Source organism: Hemibagrus wyckioides, linkage group LG07 (assembly GCF_019097595.1).
Source record: "Hemibagrus wyckioides isolate EC202008001 linkage group LG07, SWU_Hwy_1.0, whole genome shotgun sequence".
In the NCBI taxonomy this organism is placed as follows: domain Eukaryota; kingdom Metazoa; phylum Chordata; class Actinopteri; order Siluriformes; family Bagridae; genus Hemibagrus; species Hemibagrus wyckioides.
Window position 1 is genome coordinate 2,357,336 of NC_080716.1, and position 19,781 is coordinate 2,377,116.

The window sequence follows — 19,781 nt, forward strand, 5'->3', positions numbered from 1 at the left end:
CTGACGGATGGGATTATTTCCAGCCACATGAAGTTGCTAAACTTCACACAGTCATGCATTTACAACTTTCCTTCTTGGCGCTCAGTTCCTTCTATTCGTCTTTAACCTTTAAATAAATCACAGTACAACAATTTATCATTACAACATTGCATAAGTAATTACATTTTAGCTTCATACTGAGATTATGACTGCCATGATTATGGTGCTGCCAAAACAGCCCTGACCTGCACTGTGTATTCTGACACCTTACTATCAGAACCAGCATTAACTTCTTCAGCAATCTGAGCAACAGTAGCTGGTCTGTTGGCTCGGATCACACGGGCCAGCCTTCGCTCCCCACATGCATCAGTGAGCCTTGCCCAGCCATGACCTTGCCGCCGGTTCACCACTGTTCCTTCCTTGGACCACATTTGATAGATAGTGACCACTGCAGACCTGGAACACCCCACAAGAGCTGCAGTTTTGCAGATGATCTGATCCAGTCATCTAGCCATCACAATTTGACCCTTCATCAAACTCGCTCACCACTCACTGCTCAGAATGTTATGCCTGATCTGGGTATGTAGTCCCCATTATTTACAGGATCAAAAGTGTACCTAGTAGCTATTTCAAGAGTCTGCTGCTGTAACCCCAAGGAAAAAGACTGGCATACAAAATCAGACATACAGAATAATGCTAGGTTCACACATCACAGCCAGACACTGTACTATGAAGGTGCCAGTAGGTGTTTCTACTTCTAGTTGCCATTTGTCTTCACAACTAATCAGTTTTCTCGAAACATTCTGGAGGTTTTCAGACCCACTGGTAGTCCATGTCCCTTCATATTTACATAAAGTTAAAATTTGGACAGATCTTTAGTAAATACTTTATCTTGGTCAGTGGTTTCCAGGAGTCATCTACACCTATCAAAGCCGGCATACTGGCATGTTCTTGCTAGGAAACCAAAGAACCTGGAGGAACCCCATGTGGACCTGAATGAAAAGTCACACTAGCATCTTTCACTGTCTTGTGACCTTGGCATTACCTTGGAGTAATGCTAAAACATTATCACCTAGAATTTTGAAGGGAAGAGACACATCTGTGATTTGAGACTTTATCCAGCCCGAGGCAGGAACGAGACGTTCTCTGTCCTGAAATTAGCCCCTTCTTAGATCATGTTTAATAAGTTAATATCATTTAAAGTTTAACCACAATTTAATAGGATACGAAAACAATGCAGACTCCGGGATTGTACACAAGCATTAAGAGTTTCGACTCGAGAGTCATCTGGAGGACATCTGGTTGTCTTTTTATCCAGTCAGTTGTAATTGTTAAGTTATGTAAATTACACTAAAAGGCAAAGGGGGGAAAGAGTTTTGCGGAAATAGGAAAACCTATTACATGGCATTTAAAAAAAAAACATGTTCAATAAAGTTGAATGTGGGGCATGACCTATAAAATGCAAATGAACAAAAGGCATGAAAGATTATATGCAAATGGAATACAAAGTCAAATATTTTCCTTTACTGTGTCCCATTTGTTGGTGGAGGACACAGACCTTTTATTTTGTCGCTTGTAATTATTAAGTTTTATAATATTACAGACCAGGCAGAAGCGAATGAGGGTTAAAAACATTGTCTGTCTGTTCGGAATCTAACATGAAAAAAAAGAGAGAGAAAAAGAGAAAGAGAGAGAGAGAGAGAAGAAGGCTTAAATGAAAATCAGGTTCATCAGTGGAAACACAGCCGCTAGCCTCTGTAGATGTCATGACCACAGTTTGACTAATGGCAGCTGCGGGTATTCTGAGTTGGACGACTTGGCGAGTGACTCACATGCCAAGTGAAAGTGTATGTGTGCTGAAACAATAACCGTAGCGGCCGGCTCGTCCGAGGGTCAACCAGACACAATGCGGTGCATTATCAGTCTCAGACAAGCCTCTTGTTCGGCTTACGTTTTACCGCTCATCTCGTGTTAGCCGCGTCTGGTAAACGAGTGAGTAGACTTCCTTTCCTGTTACTACCCAAAGTAAGAACGTTGCTATTCGAGGTCCTTGAATGAGCCAAGCACAATACATCATGCAGAATTATAGCGCTTCAGGGAAAAACTATGTCACCGAAAAAATGAATGACACAGCTGAATTTTGGATGACCAACTGTTCCTTTGTTCCAAGTATTTACAGACAGTGTGAAGGTCTTTCAAACAGGAAACCCATTTTGTTCTTTAATAAAAAGTTCTTTCAAAATCCAGATCCCATTTTATATGTCAGTCAGGCGTTTGTAGGGCTGTAGTGAATGCCATTATTGTCAAGTCCAAGGCCAGGAATAGCCAGGAAGTGTCTTGAGGGGGTAGAGGCCAGGTCAAGTCAAGCTCAATCCTAAACGAAAGCCAAGAGTCAAGATCGAGACCAAAAAACACCAAATCCTTTTCAGGTCCAAATTTTTACTCCAGCTAGTTGGCTTTGTTTGTGTATTGCACCAATGCTTATACTGTTTTTTAGAAGAAAGCATAAAACACAGACAAGACAAACATGATTCATCTAAAACAAGACCAGATTTAACAAAACCTGTGTCCAAGTCCAAATGCAAATGCCAATAAATCCAAAGCTGACTGAACTGGACCAAATCCTACAGCCTTAGAAATTTACAGTTGGATTGGTTTGGCTTGCCTACATTAGAAGGTAACTGAAGGAAAAGAAAACTAGATTCCAATTTGCTGATGTTAAAACTTACCCTACCAAAAAATGACAGAATTTGACCATGTACCTCACTGCAGAACCCAACGGGAAGCCACCAGTTTCCCAAATACATGGTCCTACGATATGCTAATTCAGTTGTATCCAAGTACAAGACTTTTTAATAGTGATGGTTTGCTGTAAACAAGTGAAAATCTATAAACCAAATCCATTCTCCGGATGACAGCATGAACTTAATGAGACCAGGTATGGGGGGTGATGGGTGGTCAGGAGGATTACAAGCTGGCTATTTGGGAAGGTCATTCACTTTATTGATGATTGCTAGTTAGTTGTTAGAAATTAAGGTTTGGTTTAGCTTGGGCATATATCTTACTGATCTCCTGAAACAGTATAACCCATCTCTAATGCTTCATTCAACTGATTCTTATATAATCATTAAGAATATTAGGCTCAATGGGCTAATATTCAAATCTAGACCTGGTATTTTCCTGTCTAACTTTTATGTAAAGTGCTTGAAAAGTTTTGACTCAAGACTACCATTCATATTATTATTATTATTACATGAAGAGCTTTTTTCACAGCATCATTGTGTAGTTGAGACTTTTCCACAGATTCACTGAAGAAACACCAGTGAAATCCCAGGTTTCGGAAAATGGCGTCCTGTCTGTTTAGTGCAGCAGATTTTGTTGATTGGGACAGATGTAAGTGGGTTAAGGTTGTTATGTGGAACATAATGATCTCGCTGTCAGGTAAGCGTTCAACCCCAAAAAAACACATTATCCAACTTGACAGAGTTTGGAAAGACTTCTTTCATCCAAAAAAAAAAAAACCTACCACAGGAACTCGTTAGTGTTTTTTTCTTTTTTCCTGTCTTAAAGCTCTGCCCTTTCCTCTGAATATGAGCAGATTAATGTCCACACTATAGCATGCGGCAAGAATCTGTTTCCAAGCGTCCTGCCAGGAAAAAAAACAATTAAAAAAAAGCACCTAACAGGAAGTAAGATGGTAAACCAAAACCGGAATGTTTTTACATCCCAATTTGGCCATGTTAAAAGTTATGGAATTTATTCTACAAGGAAATGATTGAATTTGATTAGAAGGCTGTGGGAACCCAACGGGAGGCCAACAATTTGCCCAATTACGCGGTCTTAAGGTACGCCAAGTCGATTGTATTTTTAATAACGTTTGTTGCTGTAAACAAGTCGGAATCTACGAGCCAATCCATTCTCCAGAAGCCATACTTCGAGACAGCCGACATGAACGTAATGAGACCGGGGGGTGGTGGAGGGGTGAGCATTGGCTATTTGGGATGCAGTGATTTAGTGGGTGAACACTAGCATGTGGAACGCATTATCCCACCGTAAAGTTTTCAGAGGCGGGCGGGGAGAGGGGGGACGGGGAGGGTGTTTTTTTTTTTTTTTTGAGATTCTCTCCAGGATCTTAAACCCAGTCTTGGATTTGAGTGTGAAAGTCTGTCTTTTACGTTTTGAAGCATTTTGGCACAACGTGAAGTCGATAAGATGGAACGATAACGGCGATCATCCGAGGTTGGCTGAACCTTAATCCGAACCCGTTCGTTTTCCAATAAACACGAAACGGGACCTTTAAATTAACCAGAGAGACTCCAGTGCTCCATGGGCTCATCCTAAATCAGGCCATTTCCCTTCTAATGCAGGAAGACAGTTAGCGACCCCAGTGGAGCAATCCCCATTGATTGGGAGAAAGTGTTTGTTTGAAATAAAGTCAAGGCTTTCCAGGATGTTGCCGTGCTGCATTTACACGCCATAACATTTTGATACACGGTATTAGTCACGGGGTTATCTATAAGGGACAGGAGGGTCTGAGGAAAAAAAAGCCTAACTGAAGTCCTGAAGTCAGATTGCGATTTGCGAAGGAGCTCCTTGTGCATAGTTTCAAAAAGTCAGTTTTGGTATTCTCTGCAATAATGCGTGACAGATGCACGTCGATCACGTCCTGGCTGCTGGTGGTTTTGAGCAAATGTACAGACAGGAAGTTGGTTTCAAAAATTCCTGGTATAATATTATCACAGTATTTCACTACTACCATACTATTAGAATACTGTTTAAAATAAAGTCGTTCATCAAAACTGTAATATGTTGTTATTCAGTCCCTCCACGATTTTTTTTGGTTTTGTAAGAGCAGAAATGAACTCAAGCAAAAAACTCCAAAATATTGCTGCAAAAAGACTTTGCAGCAAATTTGATTAGATACACATCAAATATGAGTACAGTTATCATAGAAAGGAATAACATGGGTATCTTCACTGTTAGTAGTTTAAAAGAAACGTCCCATGCTTGCTATTTTGGCTATTATGTAGTTTGGGCAAAAAAGGAAAAAATCGTGAAAATTCTCTTTAGCAAAAAATCTCTGCAAAATCCTGAAGGGACTTTGTTATGTTACGTCTCACTGAAGTCCTGTTTCATACCACAGCATTTTTGAATTCTCAAATCTGATTGGTCAGTAGGTCGGATTCCTTCTGTGACGCTTCTTAGTAGGATCCATTTTTTAAACATTCCAATATTTTACCATTTCCATAGTAATGACTCGTGCACAAGGACTGAAATCATGGATGAGCTATGTTATCTAAAAAAACAAAACAAAACAAAAAAACGTATTGTTATTAAACAAAAAAAAAATACCGTACAATTGTAGATATGGTGGCGTTTTCTGTTTCGATTTTATAGTTTGGAACATTTACGGAAATCTCCAGTTTCAGCACAAGTATGTTTTCTAGAAATAGAGAGGCAGGTGAGGAAATGACAAACGAATGATCAATTGACATAAAATGTAAGTATGAATGGATAAAAAAAAAACATGACTGGTTTTTACTGTTTCACATTTCCTTATTGGGAAATCATGATCATTATTTTTTCAAACTTTCTTTAAAATGTTTCTTTTCTCTATTGTTCCAGTTGTGTTGTGTCATTATGTGAACAAGAAATGAAACAGGAAATCTTCAAAATGTTGCTCAGTGAGTAGATACATTGTCCAGGGATTCAACAAGCTAACTTCCTCTTTGCTTTCACCCGAGCGGTTCCTTGTTGCTTTTCGTCAGGCGCTGCTCATCTCCTGCCGTTTTCTCCTTGCAGACGACATGCCGAACGCTTGGGAAATACGACATGCTCCGTCGACACGACAGTTAGTAAAACAATGTGCCACAAACGTGCATAAAAAGCATATGTATTTAAAAAATTAATTACCTTGACATTTAAAGGGCATGGAACCACAATTGCATATAGTATAGTATTTATAGTTTTGTTTAAACGAAGTGAACCGTGTTAAGTGTTTTTCATGAGATGTTCAATAACAACAACAACAAAAAAAACAAGCAAAATTTAGAGATCAGGGCAACATAATCAGGTCAAACCTTAACTATAAAACTATTACTCACATTTATTTATATTTATTACTGAGTTATTATCTATTTCTACGGACTCTTGAATTGTGAAATTAGTGTGAAATTACAAGATATAAAAATAAAATGAAAAACAATCTAATTTTAAAGTAATATTTTCCTAACCTTTTTTGCAACATCATTCTAGATCCATCATCCCAGAGATCCAAGAGATCTGCTGTACACAGCCTGCTTCAGGTCACCCCACAGATCTGGGCTTTAGTTTGTTTAAAAAAACATTGATCTTGGTTTGGTCGATCCATTCGTTTGTTGACTTGGGTTTGAGTGATTGTTGTGCTAAACATTTGCGTGAAATCTTCAGCTTTTTATCTTCAGCTCACCAGCAGACACCTCATTTATCATTCTCTCTAACTAGAATAAAAAATGTCTGAAGAAGAGCAGCCCTAAAGCTTGATGTTATCACCACCATGCTGCACTGAGTATACTATTCATTGGGTTTTGCACCAAATACACTTTATGGAATTATTATACCTTTTGGAATTGGTCTCATCAGAACACAACACATTTTGCCACATGATTTGGAGTGATTTAATTGAAACTGGATGTGAGAAATCTCTCGGCAGCCTCCTTGGTAAGTTTTTGTCTAGTTCTCTTATATATTTTGGAGGGACATCCTGTTCTTGGTGCTCCATTTTCTCTGTTGATTATGTACTTTCCATGGTACCTCTAATGATTTGGAAAGATGTGAAGAAAATCTGACAGAAACATCTCATCTTTACTTGTAGTTAATCAGAATAATGTGACTGGTTATTGGTTTATTCTGAACACTTTTTTTCCCCTCAAATTTTTATACATTATTGTCACACAGTTTTTCTCTGGAGCAGAAAACATTTTGTTTTATTTCATTTTATTTTATTTTATTAACATTTTATTTAAATTGAGTTTAATTAATTGAATTTATTTATTTATTTTCTTAATTTAATTTTATTTAATTTAACATCACAAAAACCTTAACACAGGTCTGTAGAATTTTTTTTATATCTATAGTGCAACTTTAGAAAAGATCCATGGGAACATAAAGTTCTAGTCTGTTAACAAAAACAACAAATAACAAAAAGTGTTATTTATATAGTCAGTTATTAAAATGTATCGATAGATTTACTGTATGTCCACAGTAATTACACATAATAATTTCCAGAAACGATGGAGGTCTTGAGGGTGCCAATACTTTTCTAGCACGCCATAATGTACTATGCAAAATACTAAAAATATTAATTCATTCGTTAAATATTTCGAATGCCCTGATGAAACTCAACCAGGGAAATAATAGCTGTAATCCTCTAAGGAAACAAGGTCCCATAAACGTCATCACATCACCGTTAGAGGGCAGCAGGAGCCTAGTGAATTACCCCCAGCGTGGTATATTTCAGACCTTCCAGGAACTGCAAATGACTGAATGCTTTTAAAATGGGGACTGAGGCAAAGGTAAAAGTTACACAGTGTCAGCTAGGCTGCAAAGGCAAACACTGCTGTTGTTGTGGCATCAACAATTTTGCACTGTCATAGTGCAATGTCACATTTGTATCACTTCCTCATTCCACTAAGCGTGACGGAGCAACAAGCGTAGACCTGCATGCACGCTATGCCGTCTCTACACGGTTGCGTTTAATCATTTACATAATACTGCAGCAGCTCGGAGGTTATATTTTTTTAATCTTAACAACCACCAGTCGTATCAAACAAAAGTGTTCCATCTGCAAAATCGTAGCACACCTTCAGCTGTTTCCGTAGGTGTGTCTTATGTTTACCACGCTTAAATGAATCCACTGTTTGGCTGTTTACTGTGTTTCTCTATCGCTACATTCTTTTTTTGTTTTGTTTTGGAGACCTGCCCTTCCCAGATGCCTCAGGATTCCGATGCAAAAACAATGATCCTCTTCAAGTTCCTCGAGACCGTGACAAGGCAGAAATCAACAAAACAGCCCTCGCCAAAACCACACCAGGGTCCGAGGGCTGGGCGGAACCCCGGCGAAGGGAAAAAAAAAGAACTTCCAAGAAACGTACAGGATGTTCAGTCAAAACGAGTCTTGAATTTCTCACATACTTGTAAAGAATTCAGCGGGCTTAGGATTGGTTTCTTGTATCTGAATTATTATTATTAATATTATTATTATTATTATTATTATAGATATATTTTTTTAATCCTTTGACACTTGCTACCTGATGGAGATCTCACAGATAATGGATTGGGTTTCCAATTCCATAAACATGGCATCATTGTGTGTCACTAGGCTAGCAGACACTGTGTGTCATCATACACAGTCTGCCTTATGATAAACCCGTCCCTTTCTGTGAATGCATTCTGACTCATTGCGGTTTCAGTGTGCGGACTGTAAACTCTGACAAGTCTAAACACCGACACTACACCCTGAAAAGAGACAAGTGCTTTCCCAGGGGCGGTATATTTACTTTTATTAGTCCCTGTAGACTAAGAGGCCTCTTATTACCGAGTCAATCTGTAGATGGTTTCCACATCTGGTATCCTTTGGTGTGATATATGGTCTTCTGCATGTAGCCGTGTAAGCCTTACACGTATGAAAACGCCTTTTTAGGACAACGCTAATAATGATTACCAAGCTCTGGGAATGAACAGCAAACTCAGATCACTGGGAACGCTTGAAACGGTCCACCAGACATGGTATGGCAGTATGGTAACAAGCGATCCATAATACAAATGCTTGTATATGTACACAGCGTAATTGGCTTAAAGGTAAGATTGGCTAGAGTGTTTACTGCGGACGCTGAGATTTGAAGAGACCATCCCCATTCCCGGAGTAGGAAATCTCACTGCGGTAGGTAGCCGAACAGTATTGTGGGAAATGTTATTATTGTATCGTTACTTAAAGTGAAAACAAATCAACACTGTCGATGCTAATGAATACTGAATCCCAAGCTGAAATCAAATCTATCCAACGAAGATCACGTTAGTTATAAAGCTTAACATGCTTCGTCGTCACAAGGTTGGTGTCATTTCTGACGGCCATTCATAGTTGATGCCATGAAAATGGCTGAGATGACTATAACGAAAGAGATACTGCCATATTCGGTGGCATCGTTAGGTTTCTTGTTATTCCACACTACCCCTGTCCGGGTGAGAAGCAGCTTTATCATGGATGCGTCACAAACTCAATAGCACCTTTAATAACCCGTACAGGTGCACTATTATCACTTGACTGAGGACGCAGCCATTTTGTTGTGTTTAACCTACACTTTATATAGGTTACAACTTTCTGGAATTGGATAGCAGAGGTCATAGCGTACATTTACTGTCCTTTTTGTTCATATGTGTTGAACTAATTCTTGTTTAAGCTTGCTAAACATCCTGTAACTACAGAAAAAAACACACTGTGACACTGTCTTTACTCAGCAAGGAACTACGAACTTAAACCGCACCCAGTTTCAGCGAACTAGTAGAAGCGCCGGGTTAAGTCCAAAATGGCCGCGTGTCGCACTAGGTAAGGAACAGAACGCGGCTATATCCAGGCCCTAGGTAGTGCGCTGACGTAGGGATTACCGGGGTCAATTTGAACGCGGCTCCAAGTATGCGGAATTGGCTTCTGTTCGAGCGCATAAAATAAACCGAATTAGGTCCGAGCTTGTTTTAAACACAGCGTCCATCGTGTGGACATTTCGGTACAAAAAATCGAAACCAAGAAAATGATGCAATAAACGCCAATCATGTCCATGTTGAAGCTCCCGCTTCCGGGTTTTGTCGTGGGGGCGATTGTGCGCGTGCTGACGCAGCTGAACTCGGCCGAGGTCGGAGTTGCACAGTCATGCTGATGTGGATCAGACTTATGGCACGGCAGTAAACAGCTGGAGATAAAAAAAAAAAAAAAAAAACTCCGACTTCTTTATGATATTGCGGTATTAAAAAGAAGGCTCACTTCCGTGTTTCAGCATGCCAAAATCGGAGTGAAAAAGCAATGAGTGTCACGCGCGCGACCAGAAGTTAAAGAGAGAACTTCATTGTACTCCACAACGTAGTGCCTTTTGGTTGCTTAAAGAGACATTATGGATTGATCTATTTTCTGGATTTGTGGTGAGTTTTTTTTTTTCTTTCTTTCTTTTTTTAAAGATCTGAGCAACTCTAGATTGCATCGCGTTGCGTGACATTTTCACTGAGGACATAATAAGCTTGGTTAAAGTGTATCGTGCAACATCAAAGCTGCACTGATGGGTGTCTATTACAGAAAGCAAATACAGATTATTATTACGATTATGTAAAAGAAATATATATATAAAGCAGTCTAACACCTTATGCATTATACTAATGCAATGAAGTTTCTATTTCAGCTGCATTAACATTAAAAAAAAGAAAAGAAGTGACATTGTTTTCTCTCTCTCTTTCTGTTTTTTTGGCATGTTTGTTTGGCTTGGCATGCACTTGCAGTGGATTTCTCACTATGGCTTTGCAGAATAAGCCTTGTGTAGAGTTCAGTTTGAACAGCTAATCTTGCGTTGTTTATATAAAGCATACGTTTCATTATTTATCCCAAATATTGCTTTATTCCCCTTACACTGCACGGTGTTTGGCTGTTTTGCCTTGCAATAACACACACACACACACACATTCTGAAACCTATCAGATTAATCTCATTATTGTATCCTATGCAACACTATTTCAATCTCATGTTATTTGAATATCTAAAATTGCATGCTTGTTTATTAGTGTAAACAGGATTGAAGGACAGGTTTCTCTTACTTTTAATAGGGAAAGAAAAAAACTAAACATTAAGAAATGAAAAGCTCTGTAGAGATGTAAAGATCATAATCTAGTTTCGTTTCTGTTGCAGTATTCCACATAATTATTCCCGATATATTAAATAAATAGTTCTTCTTCTTTTTAATTAGTTAATTATTTATTTATTTTTAAAGCTGATGCGTCACCTAACTTTTTTTCATATATATGTAAAATATTTTTTTTTAAATATTTATACAAAGGATAAACTAACAAAGTTTTAAAAATCTGAATTTTTTTTTTCTCCTTTTGTTTTTATTTTGTGTTAATTGATTATAGTACACAAAGTACATACTTCTCCCGTGCTTTCCGCAGCAACCTGACCTGACGTTATCAGCTTATTTTAAAACGAAGCCTGGGTCTGATTTCTTAAGAACTTAAGAGTCAGACATCATTTCCTTGAGGATGTGAAAATCATTCTTGATAATAGGACGACTCATTATTCCAAGTTGCTGTTCCCGGAAATTTACGTCTGCCTGTTTTGTCATTTTCAACCATTTTTTTTTAAAGCGAGAGAGAGAGAAAAAACAATTCCATAATGACTGCAAATGTTGGCTCAGAGCTTGTGGTTTATGCACAAATGAACCAGATGCTTCCATTTAATAATTCTCAAACGTATTAAGACTTCATGTAAACTTCATGTAGTACATGACGTCTGTTTTCTAGTAACTAACAATCTTCCTGTTTCCAATACATACCATACATGGCTAAATGTTTGTGGACACCTGACCATCACACCTATATGTGTTTCTTCCCCAAACTGTTACCACAATACACAGTTGTATAGAATATCTCCGTATGCTTTAGCATTACAATTTCCCTTCACTGGAGCTAAGAGGTCCAAAACCTGTTCCAGCATGACAGTGCCCCTGGGCACAAAGTGTGCTCCATGAGGACATGGTTTGGAGCCTCAACCTGATAGAATGCCTTTGGGATGAAGTCCTTCTCAATGGACATCTGCACCCGACCTCACAAATTCACTTGTGACCAAACAAGCCATACTCCAAAATCTAGCGGAAAGCCTTCACAGACTAGCGGAGGTTCTTCTAAGAGTAGAAGGGTGGATTAAATCTGGAATGGAATGTTCAAAATGTAAACCTTCATAAGAGATGCATAGTTGTTTCTGAATGACCACACGCAAGACAAAATATATGAAATGGTCAGAAATGTCGCACAGCTTAAAATATATACCAGTGTGATTCAATAATCCGTATATCTTTTACATTCCGTTCTGGAGCAATACAGTAACCTTTAGGTAGTGAATCGCACCTGGTGCACGCAGTGCCATTCTTCACATAACACATTACGCTGCCTTTTAAGGTTTTAGCACGGGTGAAAAGCAAGTGGCCTTGTCTCTTGATAAGCACGCTTTAGGGCAAATATTGCACTTGGCATGGAATGTCTGGTTGAGCAATGAGATGGGATGCAAAGTCTCTTCAGTCATGATGTTCTGCAAATAAGTTATGTAACCCGGTTGAACAAACCAGTTTAGTGATAAGTAATGAAAAAAAAAATCTGCACAGAAAATTTTTTAGCATAACCAAGAAGGCAATGGAACCAGTTGTTATAGCATTCAAGGAATTGCAATATATATTTTTTTTTTTTGTGGGAGTGACTTTTTGGGAGGTTCAAGATTTAAGAAAGAAAAGGGAAGTGAAAGATTCAGCAGAGTATATACGCTTTGCCTGCACAAATTGTGGGCCATTTGGGCTTTACTCAACCATAAAAGAAGATCTTTCTGCTGTTCATCTGTAGCAACTCACCACATCTAAGTTAGGTTGTCAACTACTACACAATTTACTAAATTCTCATAAAAAAATTTTCTTTTTCTTTTTCAGCACCATATCAGAGATCATGGATGCATAACACAGACACACATACTGGAACAGTGACTGAAGATTTTTGTGTGGATTTCGGATGATTTCGGACATCTAGCTGTTTTGGTGCAATTTTTTGTTGCCATCCATGTGATATTCTCTCTGTATTTGGTCTAAATTGTTGAACAATGCCGATTTGGAACGAGAGACATCCCAGTCAAGATGGATTTAGAGTCAAACAAAAAAAAAATGGCTTCCTATCACCCAGTGACTACCAGTTGTGTCTGTATTACTTCATGACGCGTGGTTGGATCTAGACTCTTTTTCCTGTGAAACCAAATAACAACCCAGGCTTGGAGAATGATATGTCCAAGGAAGAAGAGGCCCATCAAAGATGAGGATTTTTCAGCCATCGTGGTCCCCTCCATGAAAGGCCATGGTTATCTGGACTACACCATCGAGAGCCACCCTTCCAGAGCCCTTCAGCTCATGGACGAGTTGCGTCATCATGGACTGCTCTGTGACCTGGTCCTTCGAGCAACATACAAAGATACGATAATGGATTTCAAGGTGAGAGTTTTCAGGGGTGAATCCACAGGAAAGATGAGAGTCAGCATGATAAGAGATTGGAGTCAGCACTGTTTAGCTTAGGTTAGCATTTCTCCATATGAGTAGAACTTGTTCTGCAAAGTTTGATGCATATGATGCTTTGTATAACTGGATGACCTGTACATATATTTGACAAATATTCACCCAAAATAATTTAATTTACTAAAAGTAGTTCATAGTTTTCATTTGACCACTGCATGGGCTTTGAATATGAAAAGGGAACTAAATGGTTGGCCATCTTTAATTCGGCCACTTCAGTCGTGTTATGCCCGTCATAGAAATGTGTCTATATTATCCAGGTGCACAAACTGGTACTGGCAGCCTGCAGCCCATACTTCAAAGCTATGTTCACCAGCAACTTCCAGGAATGCCAGGCCTCAGAGGTGACTCTCAGGGATGTTTGCCCTCAGGTGATCAGTAGGCTGGTGGACTATGCCTACACCTCCCGGATCACAGTAGGGGAAAGGTGCGTGCTGCATGTCCTGCTGGCTGCCATGCGCTTCCAAATGGAGGATGTGGCGAAAGCATGCTGTGACTTCCTGATGAAGAACCTAGAGCCCTCAAACGTCATCGGGATTGCCCGGTTTGCAGAGGAGATCGGCTGTGTCGAGCTGCATCAGCTGTGTCGGGAGTACATCAATAGTCACTTCAGTGAGGTAGATTCTTCTACAACTACAAATTGTCCTATGGTGTCTATAGTAAGACGACTAACATCTGTGATCTTTCTTCCAGGTGACCAAAGAAGAAGAGTTCTTCAGCCTGACGCATTGCCAGCTACTGGAGCTCATCAGCCAGGATAGCCTGAAGGTTCTGTGCGAGACCGAGGTCTACAAAGCCTGCATTGACTGGGTGCGGTGGGATGCCGAGGCTCGCTCTCAGTACTTCCATGCTCTGCTCAATGCCGTGCGTATTTACGCCTTGCCGGCCAAGTTCCTCAAGAGGCAGCTGCAGTCATGTCCTATCTTGAGCAAGGCCAACTCCTGCAAAGATTTCCTCTCTAAGATCTTCCACGACATGACCCTCCGCAAGTACCTGCCCCCTACTCCATACCGAGGCACCAAGTTGATCTACATGGCTGGGGGTTATAAGCAGCACTCACTTGCCTCTATGGAGGCTTTTGACCCACGAAACAACACCTGGCTGCACCTGGCACCAATGGCGCAACCGTGCAGTGGCTTGGGGGCCTCTGTACTGTTTGGGCTATTTTACACTGTGGGGGGTCGGAACCTTTCAATGCAGAGCAACGCAGATTCCGCAACACTGTCCTGCTACAACCCCATGACCAATCAGTGGACCCAGCTTGCTTCTCTTAATACAGCCAGAAATAGAGTGGGCACTGGGGAACTTGACGGGAGCATCTATGCTGTTGGAGGATCCTATGGCTCCACTCATCACAACACAGTGGAGAGGTGAGTCCTTTTGACAACAATTAAAAGGTTGTGATTGGCCAACCTGTAGCAAGTAGCAACTTATGAATGAAAGGGAGGTGTAAACTGCCAGAATTTAAACGAGCTCACCAGGCAGTCAGTAAGGATGAACTAAAGAATTATGTAAAGTATGTATTACATGTTAACATGCTTTTTCTTTGTCCCTTCATATCTGACCACTCACTTTGCTGTGTCCCACGGAATCACAATTCCTACACACACACCCATAGTTACAACCATAAACCGAAAACCTAGAACCTCCTATATGTATTTGTATTTGTTTATTCCAAGATAATGTATTCGTATTCGGTTTCATCCCAAGTATATACCTTACTGCTGTGGCTGAACACATTTTGACAAAAGCCGTGCCATTCAGAATTGTGTTCCATGTGAAAGGACAGCGGTTAAGTGGTCGAAAATGTTGACTTGGCATGTGCTAGCAGTCAAACAGCAACAAGTCTGGTCTGATTCAGAAAAGTCTGTATAGATGGACAAACTTCCATACCACATCTAATAGCATGCTTTAGAAGAGTAGTGTCACTCTTAGCAACTTGCTCTCTAGTCTTTGTTCTGTTTTTATGTGTGACGCATGAAGGGAAACATTAGTGTATTGTTGGGGTTTTTTTTTGATGGATGAATCCACATCTCCAGTGTGCTGTACAGTTTAACCTAACATTGCTCTGATAAGGGTGATGGCTTGTGTAGCGCAATGCAGACTTTTCCTTAAGATAAAAAAAATATGGTTGAAGGTTCCGTTGGATGAAAAAGGCATATAAATGGCATATGAATTATTTAGTATTATTTAGTAATACAGTTACTAAATATTAACTATTTGGCAAGTCCAAATCAGCATTTGATACTTTTGGTTTGTTTGTTATTTGGTTTGGTTTATTTCGATTAAGGGGAATATGTTGGGCTGAAAACATACTCGTAAAACTCTTTGATTCTTAGAAATGTGGTAACTTTGGTAACAAAAAAAAATCACCCGAGCGCTAAGGACACAAAGCTGGCTCCAAGTAATTAAAGATATATAGCAAGTTAGAACATTTTGTGTCTGTTGGCCGGAATTTTTCTCTTTAGACATTATTCCAAATCTCAAGAACACATGGCATTTCTGCAGCCCTGTCCTCTGGCTGAGTTGCAGCTCATTTCAGCAGCTTGCATCTACCCACAAATAATCTATGGCAGGTTTGGTCCATTTCCTGCAGTTGAGTCGATTCGGGATCGAATCACTTTCTCACAGCAGTCGAATCTCGCTAGAGTTCACTTGGAACTGAACCAAGACCTTGTGAATGAACCCAAAAGCAAAAAACATCTGCTTAAGGGCGTGTGGTAAGGGGTGAGGCTGAAAACATAGTCGTAAAACACTTCTGAAACTTTAAAATTTAAAACTGGTCTTATATACAGCACTGGGTCTTTGGTCTCAATATTCTCAGTGTGTGTCAGTTTGGCAGCTGTCATGAAATGTTTAAAATATGTGTCATGCTTGGTTTCTGCATGTGTGCAGGTCAGATGTTTGCTTCGAATCTTCAAATCTCTCAGTATCAGGTACTCTGATCTACCTTAATAAAACACACGAGGCATGGAACTGAACAAGAGTGATTTCAACGGACCAAATTCTGCATCTGTGAAAGCCCCTGAAGACTGAATACCTTTTAGTTTTGTCCCTTGATTGGCACCAGATCAATCCAAAGCCTCCGAAAAACCATTCTAGAAGGAAGTGGCAGCCAACATGTACTTCCATGTCGTTGAAAGAGTTTGTTTGACTTGGACCATTCTTCTGTAGATCACATAACATAGCTGCGAGCTATAGTAATCCTGGGGTTGGGTATTATGTTCTGTGAGAAAGTATTTCAGGTCAGGACACAGTTTTACGATACCAGGATATTGGTTGTAGGTATCCTATTATGTAGAAGACGTTTTCTTTCATACATAAATATACTGTGTACAATACGTCGCTCTATTGTCACAGTTCACATCACAATCATAGGTGGGAAACCATAAGAGGTTGGTCCTGCCCTCTGGGTGGAAGGTAGCACTCTTTTCCAGCTGCTCTCTGCCATTTTAAAAGCAACAGTCTCTGAGATCGAGACGAGGAGAAGGAAGAAATTGATGACCTGCACAGTGGCATTGTGGCCTCGCAGTTCCAGGAGCTTTGGTTGGATCCTAAGCTTGGGTTACAGTCTATAAGGATTTCCTCAGAGTTCTCCGGTTTCCACTCTCCTCCCAAAAATGTTCAATGGTCTATGCTAAATTGCACCTAGATGTAAATATGAACTGCAGGGTATATTGTGTTTCTGATATGATGTTCCAGATCCACCAATTGAAGATGAGTGAACGAGTTGCATATTTTATTTTTTTCACAGGTACGATCCAGAGACAAACAGGTGGACATATGTTGCGCCAATGTCAGTGGCACGCCTGGGAGCTGGGGTAGCAGCATGTGGCGGGGCTCTGTATGTGGTGGGGGGCTTCGACGGGCAAAATCGGTGGAAAACAGTGGAACGATATCAACCAGACACCAACACTTGGCACCATGTAGCATCCATGAACACTGCCCGAAGTGGCTTAGGTAAATACTACTTACTGTACAAATTTTGCGTAACTTGTATGTACTTCATTAAAAGTGCTTTTTTTTACCAGTTTGGGACAAGGCCTTCCCCTTGTTCATTTATGCAGTAATTTAGAAGCAACACAATGCATAAACCATGCAAAAATTGAACCTGGGCGGCAAGGTGACATTTCTCCCATCTTCAAATGTTCAATTTTGCTAAAACTGTCCCCTGTGTAGCCTCAGGTTCCTGTTCTTGGCTGGAGGAGTAGAACCCAATGTGGTATTCTGCTGTTGTAGCCCATCCAACTACAACTTAAGCCAGCAAATGAAATCACATTTATATCCCTTTCTGATATATGAACTCTTTTTAATTAAAACTGCTATCTGCAGGATTGTATGCGTTGCTCTGATGCTACATGACTGGATAACTGTGTGATTGAGAAGGTGGACGGTGTGGTTGAAGGCTAGCAATTATGTTTGCTAGTACCCGGTTAATGCTAATAATCCACCAGTGTTGGGCAACAAAATCATGGCTCCCAAATTGGTTCAATAACAAACGATCTCAACATGTTCTGACGATTTTTTTTTTTTTATATTCCTCCACCATGTAGGTGTGGTGTCTATAGATTCTTACCTCTACGCAGTGGGCGGTTACGATGGCCAATGGCAACTCAACACTATGGAGAGATATAACGTAGCTAGAGATGTCTGGGAGCCTATGGCATCCATGGCCCACAGTCGAAGTGCCCATGGAGTCACGGCCTACCATGACAAACTCTTCGTATTTGGTGAGCGTATATAACACTTGATGATCTCCCTGATATTTCCATCTTTCCTTCCTTCCTATCCAGTGATTTGTGTACATGCGAGATATGGCGACTGACAGAGTGACATTCTGTTTCGTCGTTGGTTATTTACTAGGAAAAAGGAGGCGTTGTGTCTTGATTGTATTTGCTCGTTGAAGCGGCAGGCCTCTCATTACAAGGCCATTTCCGTATTAGTGGGAACACAATGCGGAGTCATTCACAAGTTAATCAGCACTTACACGCAATAAAATAGCACTTTGTCTCTTAATTTTTTTTCTCCTATAAATGCCTATACACAGCATCTGAACTGTTCGAGATGACGAGAAAACAAAATGCGCAAGTATTCCCAATGAGACGAGCAAAATAATAGTGAATGCAGTCAGATTTCTTTCAAAATATTTGATGGCACCCTTTAACCTGATAAAGACTACAGTCCAACCTTTCCAGGGAAATCTGAGTAATAGATTAAAAACACATTTCAGGATGTGCTGGGGTGTGGTTTAAAGCCAAAGTTGATTGTTTATTAATGTCACATCCTGCCAATGTAAAAAAAAAAGGTATATATTTATGAATGTGATAGATAGATAGATAGATAGATAGATAGATAGATAGATAGATAGATAGATAGATAGATAGATAGATAGATAGATAGATAGATAGATAGATAGATAGATAGATAGATAGATAGATAGATAGATAGATAGATAGATAGATAGATACTTTATTCATCCCAAAGGGAAATTCACAGTTTCCAGCAGTATCCACAAACACAGGTAATAGATAAAATAGGAAAGAATATAACAAAATACTAAAATACCCATATTAGGGTACAAAAAAATATATCAAATAACAAAAATATAAAATATTACCAAATATAGCAGAATATAACAATATAACAAAATATAGCAAAAAAATAATAAATACCCAAATTAGGTATTTGTATTTGTATAAATATAGAATGTTCGTCAAAGAGGTTTCTGCTATCGTTATCGCAGCTATAAACACTTATCCATGTGCCAGCATTTTTTTTGGAGCAGCAGACAGTGAAAAGTCCTTGGTGCCATGCTAAAGAAACTTAAAGCAAGAATTATCCTGGGTTTTGTAATTGACTTGTATGATGACGCTGAAGAATCCTTAAAACATCTACTAAAAGAAAATGCTTTTTTTCAGCTATAAGTACAAATGATATGACAACCTTCTGAGCAATCAAAATGAAGAATGCTGGGGGGGGGGTTATAATAAATGTTGACTATAATAATTACTCTTGGGAACGTAAACAAAACACTAACAAATGTTTTATATCAGGTGGTTTCAACCAGAATGGTTTCCTGTCCAGCGTGGAGAGTTACTGCCCAGGAAGTAACCAGTGGACGTACGTGACTGACATGCCGGTGGGCCGAAGCGGGATGGGAGTGGGTGTAACTATGGAGCCATGCCCGGGCTGCCTTCCAGAGGAAGAAGAAGAAGTATGATGTAGACTTTGAACTTTGCACCGTCATCACAGTTCATGCCTTGCCCACTGAGTTGGGGGCAGATTCAAGGCAGTCTTCCCAGCTGGAACTATTTTGACTCTGAGGCAGTATTTGACAAGACTGCGCTGTGTGTGTTTTGTGTGTTTTTAAAAAGCAATCGTTGGAACTACTGACATTTCCTGATGAGCTTGGATAGATAAAATCTGAATAAAGGTTTTGATCTGTATATTTGCTCTCTTTTTTTTTGG

The 19,781-nt window shown here is 39.7% G+C and overlaps 1 protein-coding gene across 1 annotated transcript; it reads left to right on the forward strand.

Moving 5' to 3' along the window:
* The first annotated feature begins 9,563 nt into the window (after positions 1-9,563).
* Positions 9,564-19,759, forward strand: keap1a (kelch-like ECH-associated protein 1a). Its single transcript, XM_058395007.1, has 7 exons — positions 9,564-10,149; positions 12,687-13,235; positions 13,574-13,930; positions 14,007-14,683; positions 17,068-17,273; positions 17,867-18,043; positions 19,367-19,759. The coding sequence occupies exons 2-7, from the start codon at positions 13,026-13,028 to the stop codon at positions 19,531-19,533; spliced, it is 1,794 nt and encodes a 597-aa protein (XP_058250990.1). The 5' UTR covers positions 9,564-10,149; positions 12,687-13,025; the 3' UTR covers positions 19,534-19,759.
* The last annotated feature ends 22 nt before the right edge of the window (positions 19,760-19,781 follow it).